The 13,249-nt window shown below is 47.8% G+C and overlaps 1 protein-coding gene across 5 annotated transcripts; it reads right to left on the bottom strand.

The window, feature by feature from the left end:
• Positions 1-445: 445 nt before the first annotated feature.
• Positions 446-8,652, bottom strand: KCTD17 (potassium channel tetramerization domain containing 17). Of its 5 annotated transcripts, none has more exons than XM_063395827.1 (7): positions 7,413-8,652; positions 6,682-6,790; positions 4,881-4,972; positions 3,886-3,981; positions 3,390-3,515; positions 2,565-2,703; positions 747-2,386 (listed from the first exon to the last, which is right to left on the bottom strand). In XM_063395827.1, exons 1-6 carry the CDS (start codon positions 7,647-7,649, stop codon positions 2,614-2,616), a joined length of 750 nt encoding a protein of 249 aa, XP_063251897.1. In that variant the 5' UTR covers positions 7,650-8,652; the 3' UTR covers positions 747-2,386; positions 2,565-2,613. The 5 variants fall into 5 exon arrangements, with proteins under 5 accessions (XP_063251895.1, XP_063251897.1, XP_063251896.1 ...); XM_063395826.1 differs by having other exon boundaries at positions 747-1,185; positions 7,413-8,651; XM_063395828.1 differs by having other exon boundaries at positions 750-886; positions 7,413-8,651.
• Positions 8,653-13,249: the final 4,597 nt, after the last annotated feature.

Raw genomic sequence — 13,249 nt, 5'->3', positions numbered from 1 at the left:
CTACTCTCTGGAATTAGAAATAAAATTAATTTGAGGATTTTTTTTGGCTTTAGTTTGCCTGAGTCTGCTAAATATTATCTTGAGGTTTGTATGTTTTTGACCAAACTCCAGTCCTGGCAGTGGCTACTGGCAAAAGTTTCCACACTCCTGGCCCACCCCCCCCACCGCAGATGTCCCTGGGGACAGGGACATTTGCTAGATAGGTGGCCCTCACTTATTGTTATGATTTAGGGGTGAGATACCAATAAGCAAACCTGCTCTGTAGCCCAGCTTCCTGCAGTGGGGATGCAGCACAGACACAGTGGGAAGAACCTCTAGCCCCCAGAAGACAGGCACAGCACAAGCAGCTTCTGCTGGCTCCAGGTAATGAATCCAAACTCCTTTTCTCCAACTCACACCCCCTTACAGCAGGAATGAATTCTTGCCACTTGAAATGAGAGGCAGCAAGGAGGAACAGACTGTGAATTTTATTCAGGAGTCTTCAGACACAGCAGTGAAGCAAACAACCTGCTCCCCAAAACTGGGATTTGCTTGGTGCTGGCTAACACAACATTGGGTACCAGAATGTTCCTGGTACCCAGGCAGTACACCATTCTCCTTCTCACACTGCTGGCACAGAGATGTTTTGCGGAACAGGGAGGGAGGCACCAAGGAATGTGATACCCAGCACAGGGACACCTCCAAGTGATACAGGTGGCCCAGAAAAGGATGGTGGCTCTGCACTTGTCTCCAGGCCACAAGCCCACACCAGTTGCCTGCAACTGTGAAAGGGCAAGGGCTGGTCCTTCCACAGCTGCCACCACCTCGGTCCCCATTTGCATCCAGGCTGCTCAGGAAAGGACCGCAGGCTGCAGTGGCTGATCGCTGATGTCCCCACCAGGGGCCACTGTGACATAAAGGAAAACCAGACTGCCAGTCTTAGGAGGGGGCCGTGGGCTCCCACTCCTACAGCAGCTCAGGGGCTCCGTGGAGCAGCTGCCCTCCTCCAGGGCTGGAAGCTCAGGCCTCCGAGGTGAATTTGTAAAAGAAAAATGGCTGCATGTGAAGGATGTAGGGGGCTGGGGGCGTTACTGTGGGACAAGGGCCTGCCGTACACTGCAGTACAAAAATAAAGATATAAACAAGAAATGAAAAGGCTGGAGTGGAGTGTTCAGATCACATCCTCAGATCTCTGGCTTGTAACAGCTAGAGAAGGAGAGAGAAAGAGAAACACAATCAATGGTAGGGAAAAAAAAGCAACTGAGCATGGAGGGGAGTGAGAAACAGAAAAAGGGAAATGACAGACGAAACACAAACAGAAGAAAAAGAAAAGAAACTAGGCTGGGAAAACAGAACAGAAGGAAGAAAAAGTCCATGTGAATAACACACTGAGTCTCAAGTTAATAACACTCAGGTCCCACAGCCATAGACAAGAAGGCTTTCAAACAGAGGGAGAGAGAAATGTCAGCCAGCTAACAAGTGCCCTCCATCAGGACCAGTGGAGACTGACACTGAACATCTCCAGTTTAACAAGAGCCTCACAGTTTTGCAGTATGGAGAGGAATCCTCCTTCTAACACTTTCCATACCCAGCCCCACACATATTGGCCAGCCAGCATTCCTGAACAGGAGGCAGAGTGGAGAGGCTCATTTTGCACACAGCTGTGAGAACATCTGCAATGGGGACCAGCTGCTTCTGCTCTGCCTTTGCCACCCTTCCCACTGCGCTCTCACCCTGACAGAGCCAGCAGGGGAAAAGCCCAGAGATGTGAGAGTAGGGAAGGAAAAATAACAGGCTGCCTTCTGCAAACTGCCCGGGTTGGCAGGCAAAGGAGCTGCAGACGGCAGTCTGGAGAAGCGATCTGGCATGCGTGTCACGCAGATACATGGCAAAATTCCACCCCTTCCCCGAAACACCCCTGCCTGCTTTGCATTCATTTCCACCCCTCTCCCAGTTGCACTCTCCTTTCTGCTGGCAGAGCCTCTGGTCCACAGCCATAGGATCTGCTTGGCAGGTAAAGGCATGCATATGATGAAAATATGTAAAGCCACCTTAGGGATGAATCAACCTCACACCTCCCTCCCTCCCCTCCCCAAGCTCTACAAACCAGGGCCATACCCACAAGAGGGAAGTGAGTCACTCATGCAGAGCTCAGGCTGGCAGGAGCTGGGAGTGCAGACAGGTAACATACCTGCAGAGAGGAAAAGTGAGGAGCACAGAGAGACAAGGCCCTGGGCAGAGACCACTCTGAGCCCTGGGGGACAAAGAGAGCAGAGGGAAGGATGCTGGAGGCTGGCGAGTGGGGCAATGTGGGAGGTAGATGACAGTGCTGGGATGGACACGGAAGGGAGCAGGAGGGAGGGTCCACAGGAAGAGAGTTTAGCACAATCCCAAATAGATGGACAGTCTGCAAATAAAAATAAAATCGTAGATAAACCAAACAGTTTAAAATACAAAGCAGCAGCCATGGTAACAGCTCTCCCCTATCAGCTTTATCTCCAGAGAGACTCCAACTCCTGGAGAGGACAGCCCCCACACCCCACACCTGTTCTAGTCCTTCCCTGCTGCTAGCTGTGAGCTCTCACCAGAAAGGTGGACGAGTCTACGCCTGGGGGATTATTTTTATCATTTTCCTCAGGGATTTGCTGCACCTTTCTCTTCTGCTTCTGCCTCTGCCTCCTCCTCCACCTCCTGCTCTTCCTCCTCCAGGTCCTCCTCTGTGTTCTGTGGCCCAGCATGTGGGACAAAAGGAAGAAAGAGTGGAGATACTTGCAAGATGAGCCATTGCAGTTCTTTCTGATACACAACGGAACAAAGCAATTGTCATAACACTGGAATAAAAAGGGACCTTCCCACATGGCCAAGACAATTCTAGGTCAGGAAACAGAGAGGCTTGTTTTCCTCTGGATCACATCAGGGTATCTAACCCACTTACAAGTGCTGTGATCCCACCGCCCAACAACTGCCATCAGTTGCTAGTGTTCCTTCCTGCATCCTTGGTGTCTAAAGGATGTCATGCTCTGTTACACGTTTCTGTCCTTCCCTCAAAAGAGAAGCAGGAGATATCTGCCCCTCAGGCTGAGACTCAGAAAAAGGAAAGAGAATGCTGCAAAACCTTCAGGGAAATAATGCCCTATAGGCAGTGATACACACAGAATGGGCATGAGGAGGCATGAGGGGGATGTTAGAGTAGCATGAGAGGTGCCAGGGTGACTCGCTAAAGCCATTTGCCACACACGGCCACACACCACCGCTCCAACACACACACCCCTCCTGAACACCAGGACAGGCCCCTGTATTTTACCACTGGGATGCCCCACTGTTGTAAGGGAGAGAGAAAAGAGAGAAGGAGCAAAGAGCAAAGGATCTCATAGGCAATGGGAGCAGGGCCATAGCAAAGTTAGTCTCACCTTGGCTTTGTGGCTGGGCTCAGAGCTCAGGCCATTAGGGGAGTTGTACAACTCTTTGGAGACCACACACAGGAATTCTGTCTGATCCTCATTCCCATAATTATAGGATGAGCCAATGTTCACAAGCTAGAAAAGAGAATCAGAGCAAGAATCACAAGCACATATTCCTGAAAACATCTACTCCACCTGGGGAGCAAGGCAGAAAGCCCACCATGCAGCACAGAGTCCAATCCATAGTCCTAGTGGAAAGGCCTCATAAACTGAGACAACACAGAGAACCAGGAGTGAAGTTAGCCAGGATGCAAAACAGACTGACCTCACACAGTATCCTCTAAACCTCTAGAAAGGTGCCAGAAAGAGCCAGCGTGACGACTCAATCAATTACTTACCCAGTATTCTCAGAGTGGGAAGGAGCTTTGCCTGGCAACTGTAAGGTATCCATCATCTTTTCCCCAAAAGTCTACTCCTTCCTCCCCCTGCTCTGCCTTATCCATACCTGCTCAAAACGCCATCCATCTGACATAGTGGAAACCATCTGAGTGAGCTCCTCTTCCTGGCACTGCAGCACACGGTAGACATGCTTAGGAGGTACCTGAGAGCAAAATTACAGAGCACACTGACAACAGTCACATGCTAAAAGCTGTTCCCCTCCTGCAGAATGAAGTGGTAATAGCCCTCCTTGACAGACCTGTCCTCTTCCCCATGGCCCAGGTGAAAGGGGAGCGGAAACCACAATCCAGATTTATCCTGTGCTGTCACTGGAGGCAAGAACAGTATCTCTTCTGGAGAGCAGGGACTGAGCTGAGTGCTTCCCGCACTCTTCCCAGAAGATACTGCCTTCTTTTGATGGGGAGTTTGCACTTGTCGTTACAAAATCATTTTTGCAAATGTAACAAATGCTAATGGGGCTTTGCATCACAAAGTGACTGTGCTGCTGGAGGCTTACAATGTGAAGCAGACAAGATGAAAAGTGACATAGTATACAATCTTCCCTCTAAGAAAGATTTTCAAAGGTTGCTGGCCAAGACAGAGTGTGAGTGTACCACACGATTACGTCCCTGTCTGCATTTAACTCTTTCACAGCCGTTTCTTCACCTGTTTCCTCCAGGTTTCACTACATGCTCATTATTGTGATTACACTCCCAGGACTGCCCACACCTGTCCTCTTCTCCATGACACCTTTGCTGTCCTCACAAACATTCCTTTATATCCCAGAGCAACAAGCTACCTTCTTCTAAAAGCTAGAGGAGCTCACTTAGTTTCAGGGGCTACATCCAGCATCACTTCTGGGATGCAAAGCAAGCCTGCAATTTGTTTATTTTAACTAAATTGTTGGTAGCTTGTTCCCTGCAAGATTTTGCTGCATAAGGATTAGCACATAATCTCTAATTAGTTGCTTCCTTCCATTCTCTCAAGTGTTCTCTCACTTTAGACTCATCTCCCTCCCTTTTACACCCCCTGTTTTCCCCACCCCACTCTATCTTGCCATACCTGTGTTACTGTATAGTCCTTCTCCTCCATTCGATCCTTGATTATTCGGATCAAAGGACCAATGTTATAGAACTCAGCTTCTTCAAGGATCCCTGGGAAAGACAGACACAAGGATCACAAAGACAGAGTTAGCAGCTCATCTTTATCCTTCGACTTGCAAAAGATCAATTCTGAGCTTCACAAGGCCCATAGGGAGAAATTATATTACTGCCTTGCTTTTTAACAGGTTTGAAACTCTTACAGCAGAGAATTGAAACTTGGCTCACTGCATCTTGTTTCTAATGCTCACCCCAACTTCCTTATGCTGCCTGCTACTACAGAAACAGGCACTGCCAGTGAAGGCTTTTGCTGAGGACTGCCACTACCTTTCCCAGATACTTGGCCAAGGAGATAAACTGTGGGCTCCAGTCTCTCTCAATGACCACTTGCTCAGCCTCTCTTATTAAGGCAGAGAACCACAACTTGAGGTTCTGACAAGTCACCAAAAGATCATAGAAAAGCCTAACTTACCTCCTGAGCCAGTTGGTGTTGCAGCCCCATTTGACTTCGTATGATCTTTGTCTCTCTTCCCTGTGCTTCAACTCAAAACAGGTAAACAGAAATGTTTTTGGTTTTTTCTCTATGGTATCTGCATCCATCACCTCTCCTGAGACTCACCTGTTTGCTAACAGGCCTTCAAGAAAAGGGAGGTGGTTCCCAGAGAGTTAGTGAGGGAAAGGCGGCTGGAAGCCAACATTCACATGTCCCCAGGGCAGTACAAAGAAAATATAGATGGGGAGATTGATCCTTCACTACCTGACACACTCAGACCTCTTCTGTGTCTCTCATTCAGCAATGAATTGTCTAATGAGTTAATTTTATGCCAGCCTGAATGTTTGCAGCAGGAAATAAAAAAAGGCAATACAAATGAACTGGACTCCTGTTTATGTTTCAGATTTGATATTAAAACCTGTGGATGAACTCTGTCTGACCTCAGGATTACAAGAAGTGTCAAGCAGGAAACACCTCAAAATTTGGCTTATTAAAATCCTGTACCATTAGTTGGATATATTTTTGGAATTATAACTGATAAGACTATTCTGAAGAAAACTTTCCTTGCTTTATGTAAAAATGTGTAAGCAAGGCAAGAAGACTGATGATCATGCAGAAGCTGTGCTTGTCAAGGGCTGGACAGCACAGCCTGTATTTAGAACAGGCTCCTTATTATACCCTAGCATCCAAAAAATAACAAAGCACTGTGGACTGCTGGCTGGTAACACTGTCACTAAGTCATCCTATTGGACCCACTGTCAACCTCAAACGAGGGATTGGTTTGTCTGACTTGCTCCACTGGAATTTCTGCATTCCACAACCCATCAGAGCACAAATAGCATACACTGCATATGACTGATTAATGATGGTCTTTATTACAGTCAGTAGAAGAGATGAGCTTGGTTTTGCTTGACCTGTTGGGCTTTCATTCCTAATTAGAAACAGACATTAATAGAAAACTCACAGAGCCTGGTTAAAAGTAGACCAGGAACAAGTAAAAAATAGCTTATTGAGGCTCTGAGATCTTGGCTATTTCTGTCTTGGTGACATCTCTGCTGGACAGTCATGATGGCACAACACCTGCAAGGATGCCTTCCTCACCCACTCCAAGCCCCTTTGCTAAAGGAGACATCATCATGCTTTGCAGGGATAGCTCTCTGAATCCCCCCACATCAACAGCCAAAATGAGAACAAGAGACAACAAGGTTGACCACAAGTCCTATTTTTCCTGACTATGGTAAGTAGGATTTTTCTGAGCTCCACAACTCACCCTCTTCAGCCATATCTTTATCCAGGACCAGCTTCCCATGACGGAGGAAATTCAGAATTGGTCCAAAGTAAGTGGGGTCTCGATCTATTAGGTATGCACCAGTTTCATCCTACCAATAGAGATAGATCACAAGGAGAAAAAAACAAGGAAAACTTGTAACCAAGCCTCAAATATCCTCGAATACAAAAAAATACAAACTTAAGCAAAAAATGTCCACTATTTCTAAGATTCTTTGGAAACCATGGGTCCCTGAGAGTCTCTAGCCAAGTCAGTCCAGCCTGGATTTTAACTCCTGTATTGGTCTGCTCAGCATGCCCACCTCAGCATGAATCAATCAGCTGAAAAAGCCCAAAATATAGGCCTCAGTCTCTGAGCAACTGTGCATCCAGGCCTGGTGCAAGAGAGCAGAGATCCCCTTACAGGAACAAGGCTGAGTCAGGCAGACTCAGCTGGGAAGTAGACCCAGGATGTGGGGTGACAAAGGGGAAGGACAGCAGGAGCAAAGGGGAGATGGCCTCTCTTTTCCCCAGCTCGTGAAGGCAGGTATCAGACTAAAACAAGGTGGAATCTGGCACGGGGAGATCCTTCCCTGGAGAGGTGGGGGGGGGGGGAAAGAGCAGGCATGTCTCAGTTTCTCCTGCAGCTGCCGAGGTCTGGCTCCATCCCTGCATCCCTCCAGCCCTCCCCATGCTCGGTGGGACACGGTGCGGGAGGCAACCCAGCTGCCTTACCCGGTCCGACTGCAGCTCCTCGCCCTGGCACAAGCGACACAGGAAGGATTTCTGCTCCCGACACAGGGTCTGCCTGGTGGTGAGGAAGACGGTGCCTCCCACATTGAGCCTCACCCACTTGGCCTGGGTACCAGCGGGTGGAGGGATGTCCCAGGTGCAGCGTAGCCCCACGGCGCCCTGCATCTCCTCCCTGCCCTCCATCCTCATCCTCACCCCCACCTCCCCCACGGCGTGCATGGACTACCGCAGGTGCTGCCTGTCGGAGAATGCCGGGATCTGTAGTTTATCTGCCTCTCCCTCTGCAGCAGCCGTGTTTCCTGGGGGCTAGGATCTTCCCTGTGACTACCAAGGGAGTCCTGAAAGGAGGAAGGTTTCTCGTTGCTGGAGGATATCACTGCGGCTATTGGGATGGGCAAAGCCACAGCTCCACAGTGCCGACACTCCCTGGCTTTTCCTCTGTTCCCGTTCTCACAGACCATGTGCCGGTCAGCACTCCAGAGGTGCAGGGTGTTATGCAAAAATCGTTGGCATTTATTTCCGTAGACATCCTCTCTGGCTCATTCAAAGGTTCTGGGAAGTGTAGTTTCGCAGAGACATGCACAAAAGGGTGATGGGAACTGTAGTTTTCCCAGGTCGCTGTTCCCGCAATGACGATGCTGTAACGAAGGGTCTGCACCACATGATCCCACCCCTGCGGCTGCTACTCTGCCTGCTTCCAGTCTTGAGTCTTGTCTGCAAGCTTGCTCGGAGGCAGGAAGCACAATCTGCTCCCTGGCAGTCGGCAGATTAAGCCCCTCAGCGCTGTACTTCACAGCACTGCCTTCAGGACATCCATTACCCCGGACTCACCGCTCAGTGCTGCAGCAGTTGCCACCTAACTTGCTTGCAGCAAAACATGCAGGCAGTTGCCCTCTTGTTAACATACGTAGGGACAATTCTGGGAAGCGTGCTCTGGATCTGCAGGAAGTGCTGGCAGGGGGCAGGAATAATTTTTCTTCCAGCTCAGAGGCATTGCTGACTCAGCAAACTCCCCTCCTGTGCTGCTCTCCCAGCGCAACCCCCCGATGTCCTTCCCCTGGGCTCCTGCCATCCCTATTTGTGTCTGGGCAACAGAGAACTCAGACTGTAACTCCACTCTGTGAGTTTTACCTCTTCCCCCAGCATGTATCACCTGCCGAGGCTGATGTGCAAATCCCGTGTTATGGAATCCAGCCCTGCCTCTGCCACTCACTCCTGCCAGGCCCAGCCTGGTGCTCAGCAGTTCATGCCCCAGGGGACTCTGTTTAAACACACTCCTTGGCACAGACACCACCTGAACAAGCTCTCTCCAACAGCTCTGCTTTTCAAACTCCATCCTAAGCACAGCAGTGCTTGCCAGCAGCTCGAGCACATTAAGAATGGAAAGGAAAGTCTGGTGTTTCACCCCATTGTGGCTCAAAGCTTTCCTTCACCTAAGCCACTTCCTGGCTCTTCCTTAACAGGGCAACACAGCACTGCAGAGACACACACTTTCTTTTTTCTTGCATTTAGATCTTAGTGCCTTTTGAGGAGGGGGTTTATTAAGTGAAGAGGCTGGGTAAAGAGAAACATTATGTTTTACTCTTACATTCTTTTTCTTCTTGTCCTTCCTTCTTTTACTTGCAAATCACTCCCTTTTATCACTAAAGAAGGCAGTATTGACTTTCCCCCAAATCACACAGCTTTCTTTCACAAAGATGGCATGTGTACTTCAGTCCTTCTGTGGAGGAGTGCCAAGAGGAGGAGACAAAGAGAGGGTAACATGGAAGAGGTTTCAAGATTGCTGACCTTCAGCTAATTTAAGTACAGGAACAATTCAGCTGCTCCAGGGTGTAAATTCAAATAATTTTGAACCAGCACTAGAGTGACCATTAACGGAGCATGAAAAAAAAAATTATCTACCTATATGGAGCAGGCACTGGCCAAAATTACTGCTCAGCTCTGGAAGCAGTCTGCACTGAGCGGTAACATGCATCAAAGATGCTCAGACTAACACTGACCCGGGCTGAAGCGTCACACAGAGCAACACAGCTCTGGGCTGTCAGACTGTTGTCCTCCTAATTTTGGCTCTGAGTCAAACCACAGCAAATTGGAGACTTCTGCCCTGCATTCTGGTGCATGAGGACTGCGGGACCCTGTCTGTACTGGCTGCAGCTCCAGCACAGAACTGGGGTGAGGACTGTGGCTCTCCGATATGAGTGCAGCAGTTGGGTGGCAGCCTATAGCCCCTTATCGCCCCCTTCAAGAAATCTGCCCTGCCTTCAGGTTTTTTTTCCCTCTTTTACCAAGTGTTCACCCTCCCCCTTTCCTCCTCTCACAGCCCCTCAGGCTCTTTCTCCGTTTTAGGGTCCATCTCTTGTTCTCAACACCTTCTTTTCCAACCTCTCCCATGATGATGCTGCTCACGAGTCCAGGATGGTCTATATTCAAGGCATACTTTCTTCCATCAATACCAGTCTCCACTTGTGGCTCAACCTCAAGTCTTGATCACCCCAGGGTCATGGGGTGAAAAGTTAATTGCTAAATCTAAACAGGTATACTGTGAGTAAGTAAAGATGTCAAGGAACACCACTTCCAACATCAGTGCCTTTTATCCAGCAATATACAGTAAAAAAAAAAAAAAAAAAAAAAAAAAAAACCACTGAAAATGAACCAGGACAGGCATTTCCTCATAGTATGTGAAAATCCACTTTAGGAAGAAGCCAGTGTGGGGTGAGTTGCCAGCTGAAATGTTCTGATTGAGTTGGTGGCATGGGCTAAGTACCGACTTGATTGCACACTATTACCAGATGTAGCTCTGAGATACAAGTAATGTGCCCTTGTTAAGATCCCCTAAAATCAAGCAATAGGACACAGGAGAGGTAAGTTTAAACAATTGGTGGTGTTTGGACAAAGGTTGGACTCAATGATATCAGTTCTTTCCAAGCTTTACTGTTTTATGATTCTATGACTCATTCCTCCTGCCTTTATGATAACTGTAGATAAAACACATGCACAGAAACAGAGGGAAGAGCAAGCAAGAGCTTACACGGGGCTGTGTGATGGTGTAAGACTGTACAGCCTTGCAAAGTCCTCAGTGAAATCATGGGGACCATTGCACAGATAGACTGGGAGCAGGAAAAACTTGACAGCCACTGGATACTGGGCTGAACTAGGAGTGTCTTGGTTCAGCAGTCAGGCCTGCAATGCAATCTTGCAGAAGGCTACACACACTGCAGTGCTCTGCAGCTTGGTACATGGCATATGATGCATCTCTGGTGTTGTGGAGCTGCTCTTATGGAACTGCTGTGTTGTGGAACAGCACTGGGAGAGGGCTCACCATATGTTGGCACAGACAGTGTCAAAATTCTGACAGTATGGGAACACATATTAGGGATTACATGGCACAAGGCACTAGAGAAGAAACCAGGCATGTCCATGTAGGATCAGTGCCACTCTCTTCTCTGCAGGAAGTGCAGAGGGGAAGACAAGTGATAGTTTGCCAGTAAGCCAACAGTGAATCAGGCAAATAAAATTCCCTACACTGGACTTGGGGATGGACACAGCTGAAAAATAGAGTCCAGCTTGGCTGCCAGCGGAGCCAGGCATATTGGAGCATGAGAGAAAGGCCCCATGGCATACAGGCAAGCTAATCTTCCTCCAACTCCTTGTGCTGCATGAGGTCTGTGAGCAATGTACCTGCATTCAAAGCAGCGTGCAAAGTGTGTGTGTGCATGTGCATCATGCAGCACCTTTGCTGGAAGACTGCTGGGAGAAGGAGACAGAATTGTTGTGTAGCACCTGGTTGTAAGCTGGGATGGGGAAAATATGAAATGTCCCTGCAGACAACACCAATTACCATGGCTTATGCAGTGCTCAGGCCAGTGGTGCTGGTAGAAGAATAGCTGCTTTAGAATTTAGAAAAATTTGCAGAGGAACAAAAATTTTGCTGGGAAATGAAGAGTTAAATAGTGCAACCTGACTGCTAGGGAGCAGTATGGAAAGAAGAGGAAGGCAAGTGACAAAGAAGACAAGTGAAGAACAGGGGGCCATGGGATTACTTTTGACTAGACCAGACTGTTTTCACAGAATCCAAACCTCCTTCAGGACAAAAGTATTGAAGATAGTAAAATATACCAATAAACAGTTTACATGCTTGCCTAGGATTCTCAAATTAATATAGAGAGCTGTAAAACTCTAGTTTCAAGTTAGTCACAGGTCAGTGTGACCCTCCTATATCAGGACTGTTGTTTAGGCTACCTTTTTGGCTATCATGAGCCCTATTCCACTAAAGAGATGCTATTTCCAATTTCCTGTGACAAATTTTCCATGGGAAAGTCATGAACATTAGTGATTTGCATTATATTCACTTCTCCTCAGCTTTCAGTTCCTATAGGAAACCCACTCACTGAATCAGGGACATAAAGATCTGCAGAACATTTATAGTCCTGGTGTAAGTCCTTTCAGCTGTTCCATATGTCCAGTAGCATCTGTTATAACTCAAAATAGGTTTTTGCAGTCTCCAGGCTTTGGAAACATTGTCTCAGTCTTCACAACCTCCTCAGTGCTTTGCCTGCATCACCAGAACGGATCTCAACTAAAAGGAGGGGGAACATCAGAAGACACTTTTGGATAGATTTTTGATACATGATGTAAGAGGGAATACCCCAGAAAAACAAAGTATCTTTCTGTGGGAAAGATGATCTCAGCTTCTCCTCTGTGGAGAAATCAAGACAAAGTTAAGCATCTGGTAAAAGATTTGCCAAAAGCTGGGAAGAATCACTGAGATTTTGTAGCGGAAAATTCAGCCTGAAAATTGAATTGAGTATTGCCAAGCTTGGCATAAATACCAGAGAGGGGGAAGGGCCCTGGTAGATGTCATCAAGCCACAGGGGTGAAATGTAGAGCAAGGGGAGAAGGAAGTTTTCCACTTAATTTGCAATCTCCACGTGAATGGCTGGGCTTTGCCACACACCTCCCTGCAACACACAGGACAGAAAAAAGCATCTCAGTCTCATGAAGCAAAGATATTCCCACTGACCCCAAGGACTGCTGGGTCAGTGGCAAAAAAGAAACACAGTGCTTAAGATGCATCAAAACATCTCCCGGAAGGACACACAAAAGCCAGCTCCCTGCATCTACTGTAAATAAGTCCGAAACAATATGTCAATTTTCCTAAGAACTAAATTTTCCTGGAGCAACAAAGCAAGCAGAGCACTCATCTGGCCACATAATCACAAAATCAGCCTCTCGGTGTACTAAATGGTCACTTATTTCAGACCCCTGAGCACTCTGTATACTCAGCACTTGCTGCAATGCCAGCTCTAAGTCCTCAAAGAGTTGGGTTGTCAGTCTGGATGCAGGCAGGGAAATTACAGGCTGTCAGTCACTGGGTGGTCAGACCATACATGTGAGTGGGGACGACAGAGGAAGAAATCAACTGAACAGTGAAACTCCAGCTGCTCAAGAGGTGAATAGAACCAGGGCTTGTGTGCATGCAAGCTACGGCCAAGAAGAAGCAGCCAAAAGAGGTAAGAGGAAATACAAAGAATAAACACTCAGCAATAGGAAAGAATCCAGTCCTTACAGACAAACCTCTGGCAATAAACATCCACTGCATTCCCTACAAAGGGCAACCCCATCATCCATTGATTTCTACAGGTATCTGTTGCTGCAAACCCAAGAGAGGAAACTGTCTCATTAACTGAAGCTACCAGTAGGCCAGAAGAGATGCAGGCTTTTTTGTTTGTTTGTTTGGTTTGTTTGTTTGGGGGGGGGGGGGGGGGGGAGGTTTCTGTCTTTCATTTTGTTTAGTTTTGGGCATTTTTTGTAGAGAAGAA

The sequence above is a fragment of the Prinia subflava genome, chromosome 4 (assembly GCF_021018805.1).
Source record: "Prinia subflava isolate CZ2003 ecotype Zambia chromosome 4, Cam_Psub_1.2, whole genome shotgun sequence".
Lineage (NCBI taxonomy): Eukaryota > Metazoa > Chordata > Aves > Passeriformes > Cisticolidae > Prinia > Prinia subflava.
Note: the sequence above shows the minus strand (reverse complement) of the source record. Positions and strands in the feature narration are given on the sequence as shown.

Bases quoted from the DNA above. Each gene is read 5' to 3' on its own strand.
- KCTD17 (XM_063395825.1), bottom strand. From the start codon at position 7,649: ATGCACGCCGTGGGGGAGGTGGGGGTGAGGATGAGGATGGAGGGCAGG. The intron at 3,982-4,880 runs GTATGGCAAGAT...TTTTGCTCTCAG, and splicing joins AGGACTATACAGTAACACAG to GTACCTCCTAAGCATGTCTA. The intron at 887-3,389 runs GTGAGACTAACT...TTTATGTCACAG, and splicing joins AGCCCAGCCACAAAGCCAAG to TGGCCCCTGGTGGGGACATC.